General features: G+C 39.8%; 1 protein-coding gene and 1 long non-coding RNA gene across 4 annotated transcripts; one reads left to right on the top strand and one right to left on the bottom strand.

Annotated features, from left to right (window-relative positions):
- Positions 1–1306: 1306 nt before the first annotated feature.
- On the bottom strand, positions 1307–5132 carry TCEAL1 (transcription elongation factor A like 1). 2 transcript variants are annotated; one of them, XM_003414828.4, is made up of 2 exons: positions 5007–5132; positions 1307–4655 (listed from the first exon to the last, which is right to left on the bottom strand). In XM_003414828.4, exon 2 carries the CDS (start codon positions 4622–4624, stop codon positions 4094–4096), a length of 531 nt encoding a protein of 176 aa, XP_003414876.1. In that variant the 5' UTR covers positions 4625–4655; positions 5007–5132; the 3' UTR covers positions 1307–4093. The 2 variants fall into 2 exon arrangements, with proteins under 2 accessions (XP_003414876.1, XP_023409693.1); XM_023553925.2 differs by lacking the exon at positions 5007–5132 and adding an exon at positions 4778–4908.
- Positions 4980–23928, top strand: LOC135228974 (uncharacterized). 2 transcript variants are annotated; one of them, XR_010319825.1, is made up of 5 exons: positions 4980–5090; positions 14255–14371; positions 15258–15387; positions 18948–19041; positions 19127–23928. It is a non-coding gene; the product is annotated as an uncharacterized LOC135228974 (long non-coding RNA). The 2 variants fall into 2 exon arrangements; XR_010319824.1 differs by having other exon boundaries at positions 14255–15387.
- Positions 23929–27031: the final 3103 nt, after the last annotated feature.

Here is a 27031-nt window from a genome sequence, read left to right as displayed (position 1 = left end):
TATACACAGATTATGAAGCAGTGAGTTCATTAGAATCCCTATTCTGTAGACACAGAAATACAGGGTGGAGAGAAGGAGTGTGCTGTCTCATTGGGTGGGGGAGCAACTAGGAGTATATAGCAAGGTGTATAGGAGTTTTGTGTGAGAGACTGACTTCATTTGTAAACTTTCACTTAAAGCACAAAAAATATTAAAAAAAGGAATCCCAATTCTGTTTGAAAAATACATAAGCATAGAAAAGAATAGAAGGATAAACAGTTGGATTCTACATTCATTCATTTAATTCACAAATATTCACAGGGTGTCTACTATGTGCCAGATGCCATCGGCCATAATCCATTTTTCCATCCCAATCTCTTTCCTTAACTGGACACTTACATCCAACTGCCTAATTGGCACTCCGACCTGGAGCAAGAATAATAATGTGAGAACTCCTAAGTGCACAAATCAACAAGATACCATACTCAAGTCTAAACCAATTATTCCTAAGCCCAGGAAAGCTACCATCTAAATTAGAGGCAGCGTGGTAGAGTGGGGGAGAACATAGGGTTTGATACTGGTAATTCTGAGTTAGAACATAGGATCTGCTTCTTTTTATCTGTTTAGTTTTACTCCTCATTTGTAAAAATAATTGAGTTAGTTTAGGTTAGTATTTTTGAATAGGGGAGGGGAGAGTCGCTAGATGTTTTACAAGGCCCCTGAGCCTGATCCCTTCCACACTGCCTCTCTAGAAGGGCTCCCCCTCTTAAGCACTGTCTCCTAAGAGCCTGGGGATGCTGGTTAACAGAGGGCTCTCTCTCCAGGGCCCTAGACCCTCAATGCTTTCTGCTCTGGAGCTGGACAGCCAAGTTTGCTGCTTGGACATGTGATAACGATACCAGACTGAGCAGAGAGGTAGTGAGGGACTTCACCGGACTCTGAGAGAAGGGGCAGTCCCTTTTGTTCCAACCCCAAGTTACCGGTCAGACCCAGTTCAGACAACTGCTTGGTAAGGACTATCACAACCAGTGCTTCCAGTTAGGAAGCTTTGGAGCTTCATCTTCTCCCCTACAAAAAGTTCCCCAAAAGAGAAAGGGAGGAGGGAAAGGCTCCTACCTGCAGCGGGGACAGTCCTTCTCCAGGTATGTCTGCCCAGGGCAGCCTGGCCTAGGTGGGCTTGGTGCCTGCTGCAGGCTGGAGCAGAAACACCAAGGTCAGACCCACCCCTGGAAAGCCATGTGGCTTGAGGGAGCTTGTCCACATCCTGCTTAAGCCCCCGGCCCCGGCCCACACACCAAAACAAACAACAAAAAAAAAAAAAACCCACTACCATCAAGTCTATTCCGACTCAGAGCAACCCTATAGGATGGAGTGAACTGCACCATAGGGTTTCCAAGGAGCAGCTGGTGGATCTGAACTGCCAACCTTTTGGTTAGCAGCCAATCTCTTAACCACTGTGCCACCAGGGCTTTTCTGAACACCCACTAAAAAACCAAACCCATTGCCGTTGAGACCACTCCGACTCATAGGGACACTCTGAACACCCGGGGGATGGATTTATCCTATTTTGTAAAAGGTCACAGTAAGCCTTAGCTCACTCTAGCAGGGATTCCAGCCCCAAGAGCATTCATTGGGCTGCCACAACCTTGAATAATGGTCTGGAAACATGAAGAGACATATCACAGAGTGAAAACAATAAAAACAGAAAACAAAGCCAAGGGTACAGAGCTTATTTTTTTGTGAGCTGATGGCAGAAGGAGAACTTTGAGTTCCTTTCTGATAAATTTTACTCATACTGGAAGGAAGCAATGCAAGGCATATATGATGTTTAGGCATAGAAAATACATCTTGCTATTATATTGTCTCCCTTAGCTTTTTGTGCAATCTTGCTTTACTGCAGGAAATCTTTTAAATTTCATGTAGTACAATTTGTGAGGCTGTTACTTACTTAAAAATATGCTTGGACAGGACTTTCACTCTTAATTCTGATACAGACTTCTATTTTTTTCTTCTATTTATTTCATAGTATATCCTTAGGAAAATCAGGAGTATATAGGTCAGTGGCCCTCCACCTTTGGTGTGCTAATTTACAGAAAAGCAGATTTAGCAGGCCTAGGGTACAGCCTAGGATTCTGCAGTTTTTAGAGTAGAATTCAGAATTCTGCAGTTTTTATAATAGAAACACTGGTATGTTAATTTTAATGTTGAACATGGAGAAACAATTCCTCCCCCACTGTGTTCCTTTTGGAACTGCAAATTATATGTTCTAGGGAACAAACACACTTACCGAAGCTTACACAGTCAATCAAGGACAGAGATGATTCAAGAAATCAAGGTGCCTGACTGTGTCATAATTTGAAAAAAATATTAACACACCATCTGTGTTTCTAGAATGACCAGGATCAATAAAAGTCTTCGGTTTTACACGGATAGTTTAATGGGGAAATAATCTGATACATATATAATACTTCAATGTTTTACAAAGTACATTGGCATGTTTCCGGTTAATACGGGGTAGGGTGGAACTGGAATGTCCTAAGTTTTAGTCTCCTCTTTAACTTATACACATTGAACATGCCAGCAGAATTCATAAGGCATGCCTGTTAGAAGCCCCTGGGAGAGAGCTCACCCTAAGGCAAGTTAGGCAATTAAAACCAGTGGCATAGTGGTTAAGAGTTAAGGCTGCTAACCAAAAGGCTGGCAGTTTGAATCCACCAGATGCTCCTTGGAAATTGTACGGGGCAGTTTTACTCTGTCCTATAGGGTCGCTATGAGTCGGAATTGACTCGACAGCAACGGGTTTGGTTTGGCTTTTTTTATTCTTGGAAATTACCTGGGAGGGAGGTTCAAATTTTGAGTACACTGCATGGTGTCTTGTACACAAATCTGTCTCCTAGCCCAGGTCCCGCTGGACTCATGTTTGAGTCCGATAGAGAAAAAGGAGGCTGTAAGAAGGGGGAAAAAAATGGACAAGATAATTTTGCTAAGACTTCTTTAAAAAGGACACTGATGTCTAAACAGCACTAGAATGGTAACCACCTGAGTAAGCGTAATATTAAAGCTGGAAGGGGCACATTCTCTGTGCCTCTGTAGGCTACACAGTTCTATCACAAGACACTCCAGTACAATCAGTGAGGCTTTGCACCTTGAGGGCTCCAGCACAGCAGCAGTGATGGGGCCCAGTGGAAGGAGCAAGACCCAGCAGAAGAGGCTGCTATGCCTAGCAGACACAGCAGTACTCAAAGGAAGAACAGGAAAGGAATAGAATGTGACACTCACCTGGAATCTCACAGGACTTGTCTGTGAGCACAGGTGAGGCTCCCCTCAGGCACCACCCCATGTATGAAGGGAATTTATAGCATCTGGGGGTCCGGAGTATGCAGGTGGGGAAAAGAGACAAACATAGCTCACATGATCTTTACCTCATGTGGTTCCACAGAAGCTCTGCAAGGCAGGTTTTATTCCTAATTCAACTGGGAAAAGACTGACCCTTATACAAATGTAATAGGTATGTGGTTTGTATTTTCACCTAAGAGAGTCAGAAGAAACATGGGATTTACTTTTCTTTTGTTATGTTTTCACAAGTATTTATTAAGTGCCATATTGTCTTCATAAGCTGACAGGTTTTTGAAAACTGCTTCACATTTTTTTCATTATATTAATTTTTTTTTGCAACACAAGTGTGTTCATCTTGAAAAAACAAACAACAAAATAAATAGTTTTAAAAATGAGAAATTCAGATAAAGCAAAAATTAAAACAAAAATCACCTATTATTTTATCAGCCACTGTTAAGCTTCTGATGCATATACTTTGTTTTCTTTGCATATTACTATATAAATATACATATATACTTTTAAGTGGAATACTATATATACTTTTTGAAAGCTGTTTTTTCACTTCACAATACATAATATACATCTTCATGCTAACAGATGAAATTCATGACTGAGGGAGACTGGCAGATTATAGGGGAAGAAAACACTTTTATGCCAGTCACAAAAGGAAAATAAAGCCACACAAAAAGTTAAGAACACAGCAAAAGGTATATACGGAAATGCAAAGTTCAGGTGGCAGTACTACTACCAGGCAAAACAGAACTCAAGGCAGAACCCATTAAATAGGATAAGGGCGGTTCCGTTTTGCCTTCCAGTGCATTATCAGTAATTTGTTTCTTACTCTTTTCATCTCTTCCATCTCCTCTGCTACCTTTATCATCTCCTCATTGCTTAAATTCTTGCCATGTATCTCCCCTCTAAACTGTGGGCGAGAACGAGCCAGCCTCTCCTTAAAACTTCCTTCCTCTAGTTTATGTTTTCCTACTCCACAAGGAGGCTGCTCCATGGGAGGACGCTCCTCAAAAAGGTACTTCCTGGAAAGTCGCTCCTGGGGGCGCTCCTCCGAAAGGAGCACCTCAGGAAGGAGCTCGGGAAGGAGTTCCTCGGGAAAGAACTCTTCCTCGTCCTCCTCCTCCTCCTCCGAGGACTGCTCTTCTGAAGACAGATCCTCCTCCTCCTCCTCCTCCTCTTCCTCCTCTTCCTCCCCGGGAGAGTGCTTTTCGGGAGGGTGCTCCACCGGAGGCGGTTCTTCAGTGGTCTTTGGCGCGCTATGTGGCTCTTCTTCATTTTCTTTGCATGGCTTTTCCATGTTGAGAATGCTAATTCTTTAAACAGTTATTCTGAGAAGACAAGAAAGGGAAAGTAGAGTCGGAATATTTGGTGGATGGGCCAACAACCCTGCAATGGGTTCCAGTAGCTGCCTTTTCGGGATTCGGGGCCCAGGCCCCAAACCTACGCTTACCGAGAGGCTCCCGGGCTCTCCTGAGCCCGCCGCGTCTCTTCCCTTCCCTCAGGGTCGCCCCTTCCTTCCTTCCTTCCTTCCCGAAATCCCACCATTTTCCCAGCAGGCTTTGCCACAGGCCGCGGCCGGCCGCAGTGATAGGGGCGGGGCGGCGGGGCCGGCAGACGGCGTTTGGTTCAGCGCCATCTCTGGTACTCCCCGCCCAGTCCGCTGCCCACCCTCTTCCCACCTGGACCTCTCCTGGCGGCTTGCTCCTCGTCGTCTTCTCTTTGAGGCGCCCCGCTGTGACCTGCGGACCAAGACGCGAGACGGGGTAAGGGCGGGGGCGGGGAGGCGGGACGACCTAGCAGACACGCCCCTCTTCTGGGCCGACTCCGCCCCCCACGCCAGCGTCCCCCCCTTCTGGGACTCCTCCCCTCACACAAACCCCGGATCAAGCCGTGGCCTCGGTGCCGCTGCTCTCCCCGCCGCGCGACGCTCTCACTCTTTATCCCCCACCCCAGGCGGAAAGTGGGAGCAGAGAAATACTTAGGAACTATTTCCAAGTGTGTCTACTTCACGGGGCCTTACTCACTTCCCCGTTCTGCCGCGAGACCATTTTCTGCACCGAAATGTGGGCGCGAGGGGGCGGGACTGAGGCTTAGGGAAAAGACCGGGAATCTCTACCATCCGGATCCTAGGGGTTACTAGGCAGCACCGACACTCACGCTGATTTAAGGGGGTCGAGGGAACTTACTTCCTTCTGCTTTCCCCCGGGACCAAAAGGCAATCCGGAGATTGGTGTCCGGATAGGCATAAAGGACCAGGACAAGAGGGACTTGGGCCGACATAGGTTCCCGGTCACGCGAGGACCGCACGTCACCGCCGAGCTCAGATCCCCAGTTTCCACTTTGACTGGCGCCCATGCTGCAGCAGCCAGCCAATAACCCCTGGTCCGCAACACACCAAGCGTTGTTACTCACCCCTCTCTTTATGTTTGCGTTTTCCTGGTTACCAGAGACAATCAGCATCTAGTCCTAGGGGTTGTTGTCTCTTCCTGTCTGCTACTTTCTCTGATACTACCTCTCTTCCCCACCTTCCCTTTCTCAGCCGCCAAGGCCCAATTATTTCCCCTGCAGTCTAGATGCACCTTCATTAATCATCATATCCCATTTCTCAGTTTTCATCCACATCCGTAACCACATCTTATCTGTGTTGCCAGGTGAAAAACCCAGGCTCTGCTTAGTGTGATTTGTTACAGCCAATAAAACAAGAGGCCGAGGTGGGAGAGGAGAAAGACACCTTTATTTCATTGGACAAAGAAAGGAGCAATCAGGGCTGCTGCTTCCAAGACTGTTCACAGGCAGCTTGGGGAAGTGGGCTTTTATAGAGAGCAGACAAGGAAATGCAAATTCATCATGAATATCCAGGATCCACCTTCACACAGGCGCTCAGAGTTTGAAGATGACTATGCATGTTCTTTAGACAAGGGTTTGATCCCCTGGAATGGAAGGAGAGGTTGATTTTCCTTCATTAGGATGTTAAGTCTCCACCCAGAAGTGGGTCGAGGCCATCTATGGCCCTTCCTGTAGTTAACCTTGTCAAGGACAATTTCAGAAGAAAGTATATTCTGCTTGGTGTAGGGGAATAAGCCAGAGCAGAGCAGGGCTGGTCTCTGAGGCTGCCTGCCTCATCCATGTAGGCGCTATCAAAATGTTTTCACATCTTCTTGCCACTTTCATGGGAACAATCTTTCACATTTCCTTGACATCTATATTTTGGTTTTTTGAGCCCCCAGACCTATATCACAAATAGAAGCTCCAGTTTATTTTAGATAAAGAAGCAAATTAAATTTTTTATGTTTAAAAATATACTCTGATAAAAAAAGACCCTAGAAAGAATTAAGTTTGTAAAGTATGTAAGTCTATAAAGACTGAATAATTTTCATAAGTCAAGATGTACTTTTGTCCATCTAAGTACTAGTCCAGAAAACCCATTTATTAATCTGAAATGGGAGAAGTCTTCGTGGATAGCATAGCATTATTATAAAAAAAAAAACTTATGAAGTAGTTTTATTGTTCATAACTGAAGGCAAATTTTGCTGGGACTCTCAATTCTTAACCAGCCAACTCTTGGTACTGCTGGTTGAGAAAGATTATATTAATTAATTAAATCAGCAAATATCTGTTGGGTTCAGCAGTCCTAGGACCCCAAAATATAAATGCAGCCCAGAAGACATTCAGTATTAAACTGTATAATGAATCTGTTGACCACACACTGAGTACCAGCTGCTGTCGAGTTGATTCCCACTCATGGTGGCCCTGTGTGTGTCAGAGTGGAGCTGTATTCCATAGGGTTTTCAGTGGTTGATATTTTAAAAGTAGATCTCCAGCCCTTTCTTCTGAGCCACCTTTGGGTGAACTCAAACTACCAACCTTTGGATTAGTAGCCAAGCATGTAAACCGTTTGCACCACCCAGGGATGCTACACACTGAGTGTTGTTGTTGTTTGGTGCTGTCGAGTCGATTCACGAAACACTGCCCAGTCCCGCACCATCCTTACAATCATTGTTATGCTTGAGCCCATTGTTGCAGCCACTGTGTGAGTCCACCTCGTTGAGGGTCTTCCTTTTTTCCGCTGACCCTGTACTGTGCCAAGCATGATGTCCTTCTCCAGGGACTCATCCCTCCTGACAACATGTCCAAAGTATGTAAGACGCAGTCTCGCCATCCTTACCTCTAAGGAGCATTCTGGCCACATTTCTTCCAAGACAGATTTGTTCGTTCTTTTGGCAGTCCATGGTATATTCAATATTCTTCGCCAACACCACAGTTCAAAGGCGTCAACTCTTCTTCTGTCTTCCTTATTCATTGTCCAGTTTCACATGCATATGATGTGATTGAAAATACCATGGCTTGGGTCAGGAGCACCTTAGTCTTCAGGGTGACATCTTTGCTCTTCAACACTTTGAAGAGGTCCTTTGCAGCAGATTTGCCCAGTGCAATGTGTCTTTTGATTTCTTGACTGCTGCTTCCATGGGTGTTGATTGTGGATCCAAGTAAAATGAAATCCTTGACAACTTCAATCTTTTCTCCGTTGATCATGATGTTGCTCATTGGTCCAGTTGTGAGGATTTTCGTTTTCTTTATGTTGAGGTGTAATCCATACTGAAGGCTGTGGTCTTTGATCTTCATTAGTAAGTGCTTCAAGTCCTTTTCACTTTCAGCAAGCAAGGTTGTGTCATCTCCATAAGGCAGGTTGTTAATGAGTCTTCTTCCAATCCTGATGCCCAGTTCTTCTTCATATAGTCCAGCTTCTTGTATTTTTTGTTCAGCATATAGATTAAATAGGTATGGTGAAAGAATACAACCCTGACGTGTACCTTTCCTGACTTGAAACCCATCAGTATCCCCTTGTTCTGTCCAAACAACTGCCTCTTGATCTAACATACTGAGTAGCAGGATTAATATCATGCTAACATACGCAACTGCCATTGCAAGTATATACTTTTTAATCTAATAGTGTTTTATGATCTTTGATCTCATGTCTGCATCTCATCTAGTACTTACAACAGCCTGGGTACTACTTTCTCATGCAGATGTCTTTTCCTCCAGAGAGCAAACTACCTCTCTTCCCCTCTCTGTGAGGATCCTGGGGTGGTTTTATATTTTTCAAACCCAGATTGTCCAGGAAGTTTCCAAACAAATTCTTATGTGAAATTTCCCATTATAATAACGTTTGTTGCATTTCTTTGACATCTTACTTTGTATTGCGATGGCAGCTAGACCGATATTAGTACACCTTTATATCTTTTCCATAACTTTCTTAAATTTTACAGCGATGTGTGCCTTTAAATCCAAGTTTCACTATGCCTTCTTTATTCTTTCAGCAAGGGTTGGAGTCTCACTTTTATGGTTTCTTCCCAAGAGGAGTCCCATTTTATTCACTTATTCATTTCCATCCTTTTTTTTCCTTACATCCTATGATGGAAAACTACCTACCTTATAAAACATCCCATTGAAATTTCAGGCAATTCTAATCAAAGTTATTGTTTATTTTTCCCCTTCCGTTGAGCTGAAATCTGCCTCAAAGTAGATTGTATACATTGGTCCCAGTCTGCCCTCTAGAATGGTAAAGAACAAGTTTAAAATGAAAAAAGTACCTTTTATCCTTGATAATATGAAACTGCCAGGGTTTATGTCCTGGTTCGGACCCTTTCCATCTGTGAGACATATTGGGAAATCTATTTTTTGTGACTCAGTTTTCTCATCTACAAAATCGAAGACAATAATAGTACCTGCCTCATAGGATTGGTCCGAGGAGTAAATGAGACAATACGACATATAGTAAAGGACCTGGAACAGTGCCCAGCACGTAGAAAACACTCTATTAGCATTAACTATAATAATAACAATATGACACAGAACTAATAGTACTACTAATCATCACTCTTTTATTACTCACATTAATTGAGCACTTATGCCAGGCATTTTGCTAAGCACTTTCAGTATACTATCTCATATAATCCTTAAACAGTTATATTCTCACCAAGACTTATTTTTTTGAGGTTTAACCTTCCCAGTTATTTTAGCTGTTTCTGACTTGGTAACATTTTTTCCAGGTTACTCACCACCTTGCATGTTCCTGAATTTATAAATGGCTTTGAGAATACAATATTTTGCCTAGTGTAGAGCACTATTAGCCCTTTCAGTCTAGAATAGACACTGTAGATTTATTGCTGCATCCTAAGAGTATAGTAGATTTTGTGGATGCCATATCACACAGTTGAATCCGGTTTAAATTGCAGAACTATGGGTTACTCTATCCCTTTTCCGTCTGTGTCACTATTTTCAGCAGAAGTGGTTGGGAAATACAGGGAAGTAACACATGTAAGAAGGTATACTATAGGGTTTCATAGTCATGTGTGTTTATTAGAAATTGATTCTGTGTTGGAAGTAACTTTGGATTTGAACCAAGGGTGACTTTTCTGGGCTTTCAGTGCCCATTCCTTGCCCATTGCACAGTCGTAGAAGTAACATGCTGACCCTTCTTTGAGTCTTGCTGAACTGCCACACATCATATGGGCCAGTGGAGTTCTGTGCTCACGAGGCATTGGAAATGCTATGCGCAAATGGGCCAACAGAAACAGCAGACACACATTGTGTGTTATCTCCTCTTGCCAATGTCTTGATTACTGCAGCATTGTAGGAAGGCTCAGGAGTCCCTGGGTGGCACAAACAGTTAAGCGCTCAGCTACTAACTGAAAAGCTAGCACCTTGAGTCCTCCCAGAGATGCCTTGGAAGAAAGACCTGGTGATCTACTTCCAAAAATTCAGCCATCGAAAACTCTGTGGAGCACAGTTCTATTCTAATACATAGGGGGTTGCCATGAGTCGGAATCAACTAGATGGCAACTGGTTTGGTATGAGGTCCCCGGGTGGTGAAAATGGTTTGCTCTCGGCTACTAACCAAAAGGTTGGCAGTTCAAACCCATCTGGCAGCACTGCTGAAGAAAGGCCTGGCGGTCTGCTTCCGTAAAGATTATAACCAAGAAAACCCTATGCAGCAGCAGTTCTACTCTGTTACATATATGGGGTTGCAGTGTTTGTTGTTGTTTTTGGTTTTGTTTTTGGTTATAGGAAGTCTCAAAGTCAGGTATCGTCAGTCCTCCAGTGTTCTTTCTCAAGATTGTTCTTTATGAATTTTAGAGTTTAGCCTGTCAATTTCCACCAAAAGTCTTCCTGGGATCTTAATTGAAATTACATTGAATACATAGATCAATCTGGGAGAGAGTTGACAATATGACTCTTCTGATAAATGAACATAGTATACTTCCCATTTATTTAGGTCTTTTTTCCTTCATTACTCTTTGCAATGTATTGTAGTTTTCAGTGCACAATTATTCAGATACTTCATAAAGTTTATCCCTGAGTATTTCATGCTTTTTGATATCATTGCTAATAGTATTTTGAACATTCATTTTCTAGTTGTTTATTTCTACTGTATTAAATATAATTCACTTTTGTATATTGAACTACTGTCCTGAGACCATACTAAATTCACATATTAGTTCTAATAACTTTGTAGATTCTTAGAGCATACAGGCTCATGATTTTCCTGCAAATAAAGAGTTACACTTCGTCCTTTCCCATCTGTGTAACTTTTATTTTATTTTTTTGCCTTACTGCACTAACTAGGATTTCCAGTACATTGTTGAGTAGCAGTGGTGAGAGCATCCATCCTTGTGTTGTTTCTGATCATAGGAGGAAAGCTTTAGTCTCTCACTATTAAGTATATCAGCTATAGTTTTATCATAGATGCTTTTTTTTCAGGTTGAGTAATCTCCTTTCTATTCCTAGTTTGCTGAGAGTTTTTTTTTTTATCATAAGTGGGTGTTGACTTTTGTCCAATGCCTTTTCTGCATCTATTGAGATGGTCATATTTTTCTTCCTTTATTCTGTTAATATGTTGAATTATATTCATTTTTGAATGTTTGATCAACTTTGCATTCCTGGGATAAGCCTCACTTGGTCATAGTGTATTTATTATACTTATTACATATTGCTGGATTTAATTTCCTAATTTTGTTGAGAATTTTTGCATCTGTGTTCATGAGTTCAGTTGGTGTGGAGTTTTCTTGTAATGTTTTTTGTTTTGTTATCAACGTAATTCTGACCTCATTATATATAGAGGAGGCCTCTTCCTCTACTTTCTGAAAAAGTTTGTGTAAAATTGGTATTATTTCATCTGTATATTATTATTATTTATATTTTTAAGATAATATTTTATTGTGTTTTTGGTGAAAGTCTACACAGCAGTTTAGATTCTCATTCAACAATTTCTACACAAGTTGCTCAGTGACATTGTTTACGTTCTTCACAATGCGTGAACATTCTCATTATTTCTGTTCTGGTTGTTCCATTTCCATTAATCTAGTTTCCCTGCTCCTTTACATTATCGTTTTTGTTTTAAAGTAATTGTTGACCATTTGGTCTCATATAGGTGATTTTGTAAAGGATCACAGTACTTACAGGTGATACTCATTTCTTTTTTAGCCAGTTTTGGTTCAAGATTTGAATGGTATTTCAGGGCAATAGCCTCGGTCTCGGGAAGTCCAATTTCAACCATTTCAGTAGGTTGGTTTTTTTTTTTAAGGAATTTGAGATTCTGTTCCACATTTTTATCCCATCCTAGCAGGGTCCATCTATTGTGCCCCTGATTAGAACTGTTGGTAGTGGGAGCAGTGCACAATCTAATTATGGTCTCAGGGTAAATGATGCTCTGGTTTGTGTAGACTGTTTGTCCTATAGGCTAGTTTCTTCTTTGAGTCTTTGGTTTCCTTCTTTCTCTTTTTGCTCCAGATTAGTAGAGAGCAATAGTTGTATCTTAGATGATCGTCCTTATATTATTTCATCCTTAAATGTGTGATAGAATTCACGAGGGAACACATCTTGGCCTGGAGTTTCTTGGAAAGTTTTTAATCGCAAATTAATTTTCTTTAATATACGTGTGCTGGAACCAGCTTATACAGGCTAATGAGAGCAGATTCCCAAATCCATGTTCAATGATGTCATATTGGTAGCTTGAAATTGACCATGTTGGAGTATTTATACCACAGAAAATGAAAAATGCACATATCAAGATTTTTTTATTTTCTTCCAGAGACCTGGTGGTTAAACACCACTCTTCTATTCAGGTTTTCTATTTCTTTTTGAGTGAACTTGATAATTTGTGTCTTTAAAGAAATTTGACACATGAACCAGAGACTACATCATCCTGAGACCAGCAGAACTAAATGGTGCCTAGCCACAACTGATGACTGCCCTGACAGGGAACACAACAGAGAACCGCTGAGGGAGCAGGAGAGCAGTGGGATGCAGACCCCAAATTCTCCTAAAAAGACCAGACTTAATGGTCTGACTGAGACTAGAAGTACCCCAGACCTTCTGTTGGCCCAGGACGGGAACCATTCCCAAAGCCAACTCTTCAGACATGGATTGCACTGGACAATGGGTTGGAGAGGGATGCTGGTGAGGAGTGAGCTTCTTGGATCAGGTGGACACTTGAGACTATGTTGGCATCTCCTGCCTGGAGGGGAGATGAGAGGGTGGGGGGGTCAGAAGCTGGCGAAATGGACACGAAAAGAGAGAGTGGAGGGAGAGAATAGGCTGTCTTATTAGGGGGAGAGTAATTGGGAGTGTGTAACAAGGCGTATATAGGTTTTTGTGTGAGAGACTGACTTGATTTGTAAACTTTCACTTAAAGCAGAATAAAAATTATAAAAATAAAAAAGAAATTTGACCATTTTATTCACATTATTGAGTTTATTGGCATGAAGTGTTTATAATTTTCCTCTACTATCCTTTAAATGTCTGGAGGATCTATAATGATGGTCCCTCTTTCATTCTAAAACAAAAAAAAAAGCAATTAAATATCATACAATTCACCCATTTAATGTGTTCAATTCAATGTTGTTTAGTATATTCACAGATATCTGCAACTATCACCACAGTCAATTTTAGAACATTTTCATCACCTGAGAAAGAAATACCATATGCTTTAGCTGTCTCCTACCCTATCCTGCCATCCTGCTCAACCATAGGCAACCACTAATCTACTTTTTGTCTCTATGAATTTGCCTATTCTAACTATTTCATATAAATGGAATCATATGTCTTTTCTACTGGCTTCTTTCACTTAGTATGATGTTTTCAAGGTTCATGTTGTAGCATCTATCAGTTCTTCATGCCCTTTTACAGCGAAATGATACTCCATTGTACGGATATACCACTTTTAGCTTATCATTGCAGTTTTGATTTGCGTTTCCCTGATGACTAATGTTTTCAAGCATCTTTCATTTGTATATCATGTATGGAAAATGTCTATTCATATCCTTTGCCCATTTTTTAATTGGATTCGAGGAAGTGCATTCCAAAAGCTAAAGCTGTTGACGTGACCAGGACATCTGGCTAGGGTCTAGGCCAAATCCCTTCTTGTAATAAGTGACCCCATTTTATGTTTTTAAAGACAGCTTCTGTCATATAATGCAGCCTCTTACCTACCTAGAAGCAAGTAAGCTTTACAAAAAAATGTGATTTTGTTATAATTAGAGATGACTGATGTTAAGAGGAGCTTGTACAGGTGTTAAACGTGACTGTAGTGGTTAAGCCAATTCTCAGAAAATGCCTACCTTGCTCTCCCTTACAAAATGTTTTTCTAACCTGTGCCTGAGTCCTTACAAAACCCTGTACTTTTCCATAACCTTGTCCTAACCCCTGTCTAAATTCTGTAAATGTCATCCAATCATAAACATTTTAGCTGTACCCTTCTACTTGTCTTTGTAAGTCTCTATAAATGAAGAGCTCCCCAGGAGCACTTTGTCAAGAGTTTTTTGACTCTGTTTTCCCCGTTTGCAAAACACCCTTTTGCCATAATAAAACTCTTTGTCTTTACTTTTAAACGGACCTGTATTTCATTCTGTACAACATTTGGTGTCAGAAGCAGGATCCAAGGCGACTTCCTCCAGCAGCCCCCAGAGAGTCAAGAAATCAGGCTCTGGATCCAGCTGAGTTGATTGGACTCTCCTTTTTACATGGACCTTTTAGGGCTGCCTGGGTGAGTACCTCTCAGATCCTCGAGACTCTGCCTTTGCTGTGTCTCAGGTCTGAGCAAGTTTTGTTATTGGCTTAGTTTCATTTATTGTTAAATTACTTTCATTCTTAATTTGGCCTGGATGTGTTTTCCCTTTTCTCAATGTTTTGAATTCTGTATGGAGGTAATTCTACTTCTTGAATCTCTGGGTACTCACAGAAGGTAATTCTACTTTCAAACAACTCTGGGTGATTTGGATTTATCATAACCCCGAGAAACCCAAAAGTACTGCTCCATTTGGTTGTTTGTGAGCCTTGAGCTCCCTCTACCAGGACACTGTTAGAGAAAAGTGTCCTTAAAGTTTGAGATTTTAGTTGCAGTATAATTTCAAGTGTTTTTGGATTTGATCATGAAGCAATAATCAAGGTTAGTGCTCCAGTCTGGTTTTGGTGTGCACATATGGTCTAAAAGGAGAATGGGCAATAACAAATCCAAGAGCGGAGAATATCTCTTAGAGACTTCCGCAGAATTTGTGAGCAAGCATTATGGTCCTGCTACTTGTTCCTTTTTTAAGCCAATGGCATAACAACTTAGAAAATACCTGGCTATGAAGGAAATTAGAAAATGAAGATTCCTCCATAAGAACAACAGCAAGACAGTAAAACTACCTCTCAAGAAGATTAAAATCTCAGATGCGTGTCACTTCTCTTTCTGTTCACTTGCCAGCTTCCTCTTTTTACTTTTGGTTTGCTATCCACATATCTTGTTGAATTCTTAATACTAGGTTTTCAGAGACTAGGTCTGGTTTCCCAAAAAAAGAAAAACCAAAACAAACAAAGACCTGGGCTTAAGAATAAGAATCTGAACTCCAGGGTGGCTGCTAATCACTTTCATTTTCTTACGTACACAGAAATCTCTTCCCGTGACTTTCAGTCTCTAAAGCAAGTTTTAACACCCTCAAGGGCCTTCTTTCTGGGCTCCCTTTTTATCCTGGAAAACCTCAAAAACCACCTCCATGGGTCTCGAGGGACAGTAGGTGGGTGAGTAACATCTCAGGTGAAACTCTGCGTTTCTACATTCAAGTTCTTCTAGAATTCCGTTCATTCTTTTTTTTTTTTTTAATCAGTCTTCATTTTAACACCTTAAGAATTTTACTAAGGGGAGATGTTCCCAATGTTGTTCGTTTAGTATGCATTAAAATTTTAATCAGTAGCATGTGCCAGTTCACTGTTTTGTATTTTAAAGGCTTCCATGCAGAAGGCAGTTTCAAGGTTAAACAAAATAAGAAGCTGCAAAAAAATACCAAAAACCAAACCCAGCGCCGTCGAGTCGATCCCGACTCATAGCAACCCTATAGGACAGAGTAGAACTGCCCCATAGAGTTTCCAAGGAGCGCCTGGCAGATTCGAACTGCCGACCCTTTGGTTAGCAGCTGTAGCAACTTAACCACTACGCCGCCAGGGTTTCCAAAAAAAAAAAAAAAGAAGCTGCAAAATCAGAGCTCTACCCATACTCTTTCAGTTCTTTTGCCAGCTACTGTTTCTCTGTATCTTTCTCCATTTCATTCACACTATTCAAACCCCACAGCACTCTCCATTAAGATTTTACTAAATCTAAAAGTTCTAAATGTCAAACAAGCTTGAACCTTCAATAAAACTGCATTAGGGTTCTTTTAAATTGTCTCAATTTGCTTACCTAACACCTGTTTTAATTGGTACCTTAAAATTTAAATTTTTTTGAAACAAAATATCAAAATAATATACTATTCCTAAATTAAACAGAATCAAAAGCTACTCTGTCTAAACTTGTCAGAACTCTGCAGCTCTTTCCTCTACCCCTTTAGTAGCCGCTTGCTTACTCTGTCTGAACCTCCTTTTTCTATATAACTTCCCTGTTTTAGGAAACCTTTAGTAACACCTTAAAAAACATGAGTCTCCACCTTGACCCACTTTTTGCCTTGCCAATAGTTATAAATATTACGAGGAATCCGGGCATTGGGCCAAAGATTATTATAAACTAACGAACATTAAGAATTTTTAAAGATTGCTTAGCCAGAGCCTTTACTGGACATTTTGGCTTCCACCTTACAAACAAAGATATTAAATTAACCATTAATTCTATATTTACAAATGGTTTGAAACCCTAAATTAGCTGAATGGGTCAAGCACCACCACCAGTCAGATTGGGAAACTTCCCCCATCATAAATTTACCAATCTTATTCTCAAATTAGCCACAGTCTTAGAACACAAAATGACAAGCAAAACAAAACAAGCCTGTAAATTTCCCCAATAATCTTCTGGACTATTTGTCCCAAACAAACCTATTATTGGGAACCCCGGTGGCATAGTGGTTAAGTACTATGGCTGCTACCCAAAAGGTCGGCAGTTCTAACCCACCAGGCGCTCCTTGGAAACTCTATGGGGCAGTTCTACTCTGTCCTATTATTATTTTTAAGAAACCATGTCATTTTAAAAGACAATGCCTTAAATTAAAAAGGAGGGTCAGTAATCAAAAACAAACCTTTCTATCCTCCAAGCTCCCATAGTCCCTCACAATAGTTTCATGGATCACCCAAACTCTTTGGCCTACCATGGAAAGGAAGAAATAAATGATCTAAATGAAATTAGTCTACAAGTCAAAAGAAAATTTTTTAAACTTACTGGATGCTCATAAACAGACAGACCTTAAATAAACCCTGAATTAAGTTATAGAAGAAGTTGTTTGCTGCATGCAGACCTTGGTTCTACTTTTTCAAAAGTCACCCTCACCTAGTTCCAGATATGTTTATCTTGTGTGATATTGCTATAAGCCTAAAAATTTTGAATTAGCTCCATAGGCAAATGAATTTATGGAATTTTTATTTGTTGTAGACTAACAAATTTATGTGATCTTTATCTCATGTTGTGTTTGAGTTTCTGTCTCCAGTAGCCATAAGATAAGCTTTTAGTAACAAGTGAAAGACTTCAAAAGTGAACCGAAAAGAATAAATTGTTTATTGGTACAAAAAGCCCTTTAAGTTACAGCTTTTTCATAGGATCCTATAAAGCATGTAAAAGAAAAGGTAATAATTCTTACCTAGAATAGTATTATTCTAATTAGTTTAATAATAAATGTTTATACAAATTAAAAAACTTAAATTAATGAGAGTATTAATTTGAATCGTAGCCTAACAAAAGTTTTTTTCTTCTTTTTATTGTACTTTAGATGAAGGCTTACAGAACAAACTTGTTTCTCATCAGTTAGTACACACATTGTTCTATGACGTTGGTTAACAACCCCGTGACATGTCAACAACCCTTCTCAACCCTGGGTTCCCTATTACCAGCTTTCCTGTTCCTTCCTGCCTTCCAGTCCCTGTCCCAGGGCTGGTGCACCCCATCAGTCTTGTTTTGTTCCATGGGCCTGTTCAACCTTTGGCTGAAGGGTGAATAACAAAAGTTTTTATGTCAACCTTGAAAGCAAAAATTTTAAAAGCAAAACCTCTTTAAAAAACTTCAGCTAGATTAAAACTTTATATCATTAACTTTCTAAAAAAAAAATCCAACTTCTATTTTTCTAGAAATAAGCAACTTAAGGTTATGGCAAAGATAAAAAAAAGTAAGGGAATTTATTTAAAATAGTTAAAGTTCTTGTTTACTACAACTAGAATATTTTTTTAAATTTATAAAAATTTCTGAAAGTTTTTTATCAGCTAGCAAAGAAATTGGGTTTCTAACTATTAAACAAATATATTTCTCAGTAACCTATGACAAATTCCTAACAACTTTTGAATTTCATAAAAAGTCACAAATACTTGTTTTATAAGGAAATAAGTACAAAAAGATTTAATTAATATGTTATATGAAATGTGTGGAAACCCTGGTGGCGTAGTGGTTAAGTGCTACGGCTGCTAACCAAAGGGTCTGCAGTTCAAATCCGCCAGGTGCTCCTTGGAAACTCTATGGGGCAGTTCTACTCTGTCCTGTAGGGTTGCTATGAGTCGGAATCGACTCAACGGCCCTGAGTTTTGAGTATGAAATGTGTTACATAATTTTTAATTGCTAACTTGGTCTAACAGTTTAACTGGGGAATTAACATCATTTACCCATGGAACTTTTATTACTAGTCAAATATATACACACCTAACGATCTTAATTTGTTTTTGATATAACTCAACTATATAAATTATGTTTCAAGACTCTTATTTTAAGTTATGTCTCAAGTTTTTTTTCTAAATTGAATTTCAGTTTGAACTGAATTTGATAGACTAATCTTAAATAATTAGGTTTTTTTGTTGTTTTCTGTTTTTTTGGCCTAAAGTTTTTTTTTTTTTTAATCATTAACTTTATTTGGCTTTGTGTTATTTTATAATTCTCATCAGGTCCTTCACTTTTAACAATTACTATTATAAGTTAGGAAACCCTGGTGGTGTAGTGGTTAAGAGCTCTGGCTGCTAATCAAAAGGTGAGCAGTTCAAATCCACCACTCCTTGGAAACTATGGGGCAGCTCCACTCTGTCCTATAAGGTTACTGTAAGTTGGAATTGACTCAACAGCCACGGGTTTGGTTTTGGGTTTATTGTAAGTTAACCATGGCTATCTTTATGTCTGTCATTTGCAGAAAAATTCTACTTTGCTGATTCACTAAAAACGCTTGTGAATGAATAATTTCTTTTATAAGGACCAGCACAAAGCTATGTTCCAACGAGGCGGAGGTTAGTGATGTCCCAAATGTCCAACTTTTCCAGATTGCTGTACCACTCCATCATCTCTAACATCAACCACTCCTCTTCCCCTCAGGACTCTCCTTCCTGTCTTATGAGTTCCGTAATTTGCTGCAATGTCTCCCAGAATTCACGAACCATATCAAGGAAATGGCTCACGCAGTTGCGGAGGCTGGCAATTCCCAAATCCACGGATCAGGTGTAGGCTTCTCCTGACTCATGCGGCAGCAGGAGTCAATGAACCCAAGTTGGCAGGCCAGATGACAGGCTGCCAGCTCCAAAGACTGCAGAAACTGGTGAGTCGGGTCGCACCATAGGCTGCTGGCCCATGAGGCTGTGGAAGATGGCAAATTCCAGAATTGGCAGGCCAGATAACAGGCCTCTGGTTCAAGTCCTAAGCACAAGAGAATAGACAGTAACAAGCCAGATACAGGATCCAGATGCAGAGAGAGAGAGAACCCCGCCAGAGCATCCACATATATACATTGGATGCAGACCACACTCCAGGGAAGGGGGCGACTTGAGTAAGGGTGGGACTTGAGTCATGCCCTCCTGCAAGGCTGTTATTCAAGATAGACCCCACACTAATCCTCTCTCATTAACATATGGAGGTTAGGATTTACATCACATAAAATGGAGGATAATTAGGATAATTACGTCGGATCACAAAATGAAGGATAGGCACACAATACTGGATATCATGGCCTAGCCAAGCCAACACATAACCCCAACCATCACAAGTTCCATACACCTTATTTGCACAGTCCCACTCGTTCATTGTGTGTAAGTCACAAAGACTATGGTTAGAAGGGCCATATTACGTAATTCATTGCACCACAGCTTGACTAAAATATCTCAACAAAAATGAACTATATTACTCATGAAGAAAAACTATAGTATTTGAAATATGAATATAATTGGACTAAATCAAAATTTCTAGGACTCTTACATGTAAACTATTGGAATTTTCAGACTTCTACGGATCTGATATTGCATGAACCAAAATGGGACTCATTAAACCAAAAAAAAAAAATTTACTGTAAAATTTTTATGAGAATATTACTGATATTCAATATTCTAATTTCCAGATGTAAGAACCCATTTTTATTTCCTTTTCCCTCTTTTAATGTAAAAATCAGTTATTTAAATAACTAATAACATTATATTAGCTATAGAATATCCTACGGATTAGAAGATGTTATGGCATATATCAAAATTCTGACTAAATACATTCAGAATACATTAAATGATTCTGCCCATGGACTCCAAGAAATAAATGCTGAAATAACTATAATGAGAGAAATAGTTCTTCAAAACCCAATGGCCCTCAACGTCCTTACTACCACACACAAAGGTATCTGTGTATTAATAAGGCTGATTTTTGATGCTTAATCTTAACAATCCTGTTCCTTCCTTAGCTAATTTTGTAGTTAGTTTTCTTCCTAAAGTTTACTGCCACTACTTTACTTTAAAAAGGTCTCTTTAAAGTGTTAAAAAAGCAAAGATGTCATCTTGAAGACTAAGGTGCGCCTGACCCAACCAGTGGTGTTTTCAGTCGCCTCATATGCTTGTGAAAGCTGGACAATGAATAAGGAAGACTGAAGAAGAATTGATGCCTTTGAATTGTGGCGTCAGCAAAGAACATTGAATATACCATGGACTGCCAAAAGAACGAACAAATCTGTCTTGGAAGAAGTACCACCAGAATGCTCCTTAGAAGCAAGGATGGTGAGACTGAGTTCTTTGGACATGTTATCAGGAGGGATCAGTCCCTGGAGGAGTATATCATGCTTGGTCAAGTAGAGGGTCAGCGAAAAAGAGGAAGACCCTCAATGAGATAGATTGACACAGTGGCTGCAACAATGGGCTCAAGCATAACAATGATTGTGAGATTGACACAGGACCAGGCAGTGTTTTGTTCTGTTGTATATAGGGTCGCTATGAGTCGGAACTGACTTGATGGCACCTAACAACAACATAGCCTACGAGCCACAGCTTGTTGTCTGACCTGCCAGTCTTGAAAACATGCTTGGCATTTCTCAAGGTGAAAGAACTGAAAAAAAATTCAAACCTGGGGTTGCAATAGTGAAGGATTCTATGGACAAAGTACTGAATGATGCGGGAAGCATCAAAAGAAGATTGAAGGTATGTATACACAGACTCACTGTACCAAAAAGAATTGGTCTATGTTAGCTGTTTCAGGAGGTAGCATATGATCGAGAACCAACAGTACCGAAGGAAGAAATCCAAGCTGCACTGAAGGGAATGGCAAAAACCAGTCTTCAGGAATTGACAGAATACCAATTGAGATGTTTCAACACATGGATGCAGCACTTGAAGTGCTCACTCATCTATGCCAAGAAATTCGGAAGAACACTACCTGGCCAACTGACTGGAAGATATCCATATTTATTCCTATTCCAAAGAAAGGTGACCCAACCGAATGCAGAAATTACCAACACACAAGGAAAATTTTGCTGAACATCATTCAAAAGCAGTTGCAGCAGTACATCAACAGGGAACTGCCAGAAATTCAAACCAGATTCAGAAGAGGACGTGGAACCAGGGATGTAATTGCTGATGTCAGATGGACCTTGGCTGAAAGCAGAGAATACCAGAAAGATGTTTACCTGTGTTTTACTGACTATGCAAAGGCACTTGACTGTGTGGATCATAACAAATTACGGATAATATTTTGAAGAATGGGAGTTCCAGAACACTTAATCGTGCTTATGCGGAACCTTTACATAGATCAAGAGGGAGTCGTTTGGACAGAACAAGGGGATACTGCATGCTTCACAGTTAGGAAAGGTGTGCATCACAGTTGTACCCTTTCACCATACTTAATTCATTCTGTATGCTGAGCAAATAATCTGAGAAGCTGGACTGTATGAAGAACAAGGCATCAGGATTGGAGGAAGACATTAACAAACTGCGATATGTAGATGACAGTACCTTGCTTTCTGAAAGTGAAGAGGACTTGAAGCACTTACTGATGAAGATCAAAGACTCTAGCCTTCAGTATGGATTACACCTCAATATAAAATAAAAATCTGCACAACTGGACCAATAAGCAACATCATAATAAATGGAGAAGATATTGCAGTTGTCAAGGATTTCATTTTACTTGGATTCACAATCAACACCCATGGAAGCAGCTGTCAAGAGATCAAACAGTGCATTGCATTGGGCAAATTTGCTGCAAGAGACTTCTTTAAAGTGTTAAAAAGCAAAGATGTCACCTTGAAGACTAAGGTGTGCCTGACCCAAGTCATGGTGTTTTCAATCGCCTCATACACATGCGAAATCTGAGCTATGAATAAGGAAGACTGAAGAATTAATTCCTTTGAATTATGGTGTTGGTGAAAAATATTGAATATACCATGGACTGCCAAAAGAGCAAAGAAATCTGTCTTGGAAGAAATACAGCCAGAATGTTTCTTAGAGGCAAAGATGGCGAGATTTTGTCTCACATACTTTGTACATGTTATCAGGAGGAACCAGTCCCTGAAGAAGGACATCATACTTGGTAGAGTAGAAGGTCAGCGAAAAAGAGGAAGACCCTCAAGGAGATGTATTGACTTGGTTGCCACAACAATGGGCAACGATTGTGAATGTGTCGCAGGACCGGGCAGTGTTTTGTTCTGTTGTGCATAGGATCACTATGAGTTGAAACTAACTCAACTGCACCTAACAACGTCAACAACACAATATGGATTTTATTCATTCATAAAAAAGAATGAAATTCTGATACATGCTAGAACATGGATGAAGCTTGAAAATATGCTTAGTGAAAAAAGCGGTCACAAAAGGCCACATGTTTTATGACTCCATTTATATGAAATGTCATGGATAGGGAAATAATTGAGACAGAAAGTAGATTAGTTGTTGCCAGGGACTGGGGGGCGAGGGCTGGGGTGGAGGGCAATATGTGCAGTCTTCTAAAGGGTATGATGTTCATTTTGGGGTGACAAGGATGTTCTAAAATTACATAGTAGTGATGTTTGTACAACTCTATGAATATACTATCACTGAATTGTACACTTTAAAGGGTGAATTTTATGGCATGTGAATTATATCTCATTAAAACTGTGTGTGTGTTTTTTTTCAATGTACATAACTGTCTCCCCTTAAAGTCAAAATACTGCCTCTCCATGGTTTGCGGTCCACTGTAATCAACTTTCCCCAAGAAAATACATGTTACCATTTGTATTAGTCCCTGGATGGTGCAAACCATTAACGTACTTGGCTGCTATCCTAGTCATCTAGTTGCTGCTACAACAGAAATACCACAAATCGATGGCTTTAACAAAGACAAATTTATCCTCTCACAGTTTAGTAGGCTACAAGTCCAAATTCAGGGTGTCAGCTCCACAAGAAGGCTTTCTGTCTCTATCGGCTCTGGAGGAAGGTCCTTGTCCTCAGTCTTCCCCTGGACTAGGAGATGTTATCAGGAGGGAACAGTCCCCGGAGAAGGACATAATGGTTGGTAAAGTAGAGGGTCAGCAAAAAAGCGGAAGACCCTCAACAAGATGGATTGACACAGTGGCTGCAGCAATGGGCTCAAGCATAGCAACAATTGTGAGGATGACACAAGCAACGATTGTGAGGATGGTTGCAAGAGCAGGCATTGTTTTGTTCTGTTGTACATAAGGTCACTATAGAGTAGGAACTGACTCGATGGCACCTAATGAGAACAAGAGTTCTTTATTATACCCTGAAGACAGGTACTTTATCAAATATTTTCTTCCAGGCAGAAGCTTGTTGTTTCATTTTCTTAAGAGTGACTTTTAAAGAGAAAGTTTAAAATATTTTAATATTGATGTGGTTCAATTATAACTTTTTTATGGTTAGTGCTTTTTATATCCTTTTGAGAAATCTTTGCCTAACTCAAGATTTTTTTCTATTTTTATAACAATCTTAAGTTTGATTGTTTCTATTTAAATATTTTATCATTAGCATTTGTCTTTTTGTATTTCTTAATAGTTGAAATCTCTGAAACTTACTATAAGTAGATAGTAATAGACAAATAATTCTAAAAGTCTTTAGACTACTTCAAAATTAACAAGCAATAATACTTTACTGTGCAACTGCAGAGTATTTCACAATTTTTCCTATTTTAAGAGAAATTTTATAGTTTTAGGTTTTACAATTTGATCTGTGAACCACTTTGAGTTCATGTCTTATATATGGTGTGAGGTAAGTGTCAAGGTACATTTTTTCTTTTTCTGTTTTTGTATATGGATGTTCAGTTGTTCCAGATGGTTTCGACACCATTTGTTGAAAAATCTATCCTTTCTCCATTGAATTACTTTGGGGCCTTTAAAAAAAATGAATTGATCATATATGTGTAGGCCTATTTCTGGACTGTCTGTTTTATTCCACTGATCTACATGTCTATCCTTATGCCAGTACTGTACAGTCTTGATTACTCTAGCATTATAATTGGAGCCTTGGTGATGCAGTGGTTAAGAGCTAAGCTGCTAAACAAAAGGTCGGCAGTTTAAATCCACCAGCTATTTCTTGGAAACCTTATGGGGCAGTTCTTCTCTGTCTTATAGGATTCCTATGAGTCAGAATTGACTCAACGGAAATGGGTTTATAATTAGTCTTGAAATTAAGTGGTGTGAGTCCTCCAACTTTGTTCTTCTTTTTCAAAATTATTTTGGCTATCGTATGACCTTTGCTTTTCCAAATAACTTTCAGAACCCCAGCCTGCTAAGAATTTGATTGAAATGATATTGAATTTATAGATCAATTTTGGGATTACTACCATATTAACAATATCGAGTTATCTGATCCATGAACACAGTGTATCTCTCCATTTAAGTAAGTCTTAATTTCTCTCATCAATGTTTTATAGTTGTCAACATAAAAATCCTGCACATATTTTTTTTTGGGGGGGTTACGGCTGCTAACCAAAGGGTCGGCAGTTCAAATCCACCAGGCGCTCCTTGGAAACTCTATGGGGCAGTTCTACTCTGGTCTATAGGGTCGCTATGAGTTGGAATCAACTCGACGGCACTGGGTTTGGTTTTTTTTTTTTTGGTTTGGGTATGTATATGCTTTCTGTCTACTGAACTCAGATTTACATTTCCCTAAATTTCCTCCTAGTTTTTCATGGTTTATACTTAACATAATGGAATAATGGGTTGAATATTGTCCCTCAAAAATTCATGTCCACCCAGAACTTCAGAATGTGACTTTATTTGGAAATAGGATCTTTACAGATGTAATTAGTTATATGAGTTCATCCTCGATTAGGATAGGCTTTAAACCCAATAACTGGTGTCTTTATAAGGAAACACACAGGCACACAGTGAAGAAGGCCACGTGATGACAGAGGCAAAGATTGGAGTGATGCAGCTGCAAGCCAAGGAACACCAGAGGGAGCATGATCCTAGCATTACCTTGATTTTGCATTTCTAGCCACCAAAATTTTAACAGAATAAATTTCTTTTGTTCTAAGTCACTGCATTTGTGGTAATTTGTTACGGTAACTCTAGGAAACTAATACAGATGGCAGTGAATTTATAGATAAATTTTGGGATAATTACCATATTAACAATGTTGAGTCTTCTGATCCATGAACATAGTTTATCTTTCCATTTATTTGTCTTAATTTTTCTGAGTAATGTTTTTGTAGTTGTCAGTGTACAAATGCTGCACAGTTTGATTTTGATTTTTTTTTTTGGTTGCCTGTATATGCTTTCTGGCTTTTTGTCTACTGAATTCAGATAAACATTTTCCTATATTTTCTCCTAGATTTTTGTGGCTTATACTTAATTGAGATCATACAGTGTATAAAATTTTGGTGTACATCAGACTCACCTGAGGAGTTTGTGGATATTACAGATTCTGGGGCCATATTCCTAGAAATTCTGAGTCTGTGGTTGGGACCAGGATGTCACATTTTCAGCAAACTTCCAAGGTGGTCTGTTAATACATTTTGAAAAAAAAATCTATCTTATACAAAATTAAAATAGTTTCATGTATGGAATTTTGGAAAATATCACTTTTCCTGTATCTACTTTTAAAATTCAATTGTATTTTTTACAAGCGAAGTTGCTTGCCCAAGGCTACACTTGGCCAAGAGCTCAGGGCTCCTCACTCAGTCATAACTAAGTAATTATTAAGTACTTTGTGTCATGTACAGTTCTAGGGATACCAGGATGAATAAGAGTCTTTGAGAAGGTAACCCCCCCCCCAAAAAAAAAAACCCACTGCCATCAAGTCTATTCCAACTCATAGCAACCCTATAGGACAGAGTAGAACTGCCCCATAGAGTTTCCAAGGAGCGCCTGGCAGATTTGAACTGCTGACCTCTTGGTTAGCAGCTGTAGCACTTAACCACTACACCAGCAGGGTTTCTTGAGAAGGTAACAGACAGGTTAAATAACTGGCTAACATTGAGAGTCTTTAATGTCTTAAGGAGCACCATTACCTGTTTTAGTTACTTTGTATTAGAAAGGGGAATTTTTTGGCTTGAGACTCAGATGTGTGACCCTCTGTGATTATGTATGGACAAGTCCCTTGATATTGTACAGCAAGCCAGCCAGGAGCCCTTTTAGAGAGAAAATTAATGCTAAGAAAGACACGTAAATTGAAATACGGTTTCTCTGGGCTACTGAGGTGGAAAGTTCAGTTCAAACCACAATATATTGTCTGATCCATAGATTAATTGCAGGACACAGACCCCAGCGGAACCAAAATGTTTGAGGCCTATGAAGAGAAAGGAAACTAAAGCAAATATAAAATGAACTAAAACCATTAATGACTACTTTGCTAAGAACTATGTAATGCAGTGGGACCCAAGCAGCCCTGAGTCAGTTCCCACATGGGTAAGTATAACTCTGATGTTGGGAGTGCAGATTTATCCACACACCTATAGGGTCTAAATGGGAGGAACTTTGGCAATTTGGGGACTCCAGAGAATCAAAGGGGCTTTGTTACCATAAAACCAAAAACCAAACCCATTGCC

The sequence above is a fragment of the Loxodonta africana genome, chromosome X (assembly GCF_030014295.1).
Source record: "Loxodonta africana isolate mLoxAfr1 chromosome X, mLoxAfr1.hap2, whole genome shotgun sequence".
NCBI classification, from domain to species: Eukaryota; Metazoa; Chordata; class Mammalia; order Proboscidea; family Elephantidae; genus Loxodonta; species Loxodonta africana.
This window is presented reverse-complemented; position numbering and strand designations above follow the sequence as displayed.

What these genes read in the sequence shown, in the direction of transcription:
- TCEAL1 (XM_003414828.4), bottom strand. Translation starts at nt 4,624, where the DNA reads ATGGAAAAGCCATGCAAAGAAAATGAAGAAGAGCCACATAGCGCGCCA.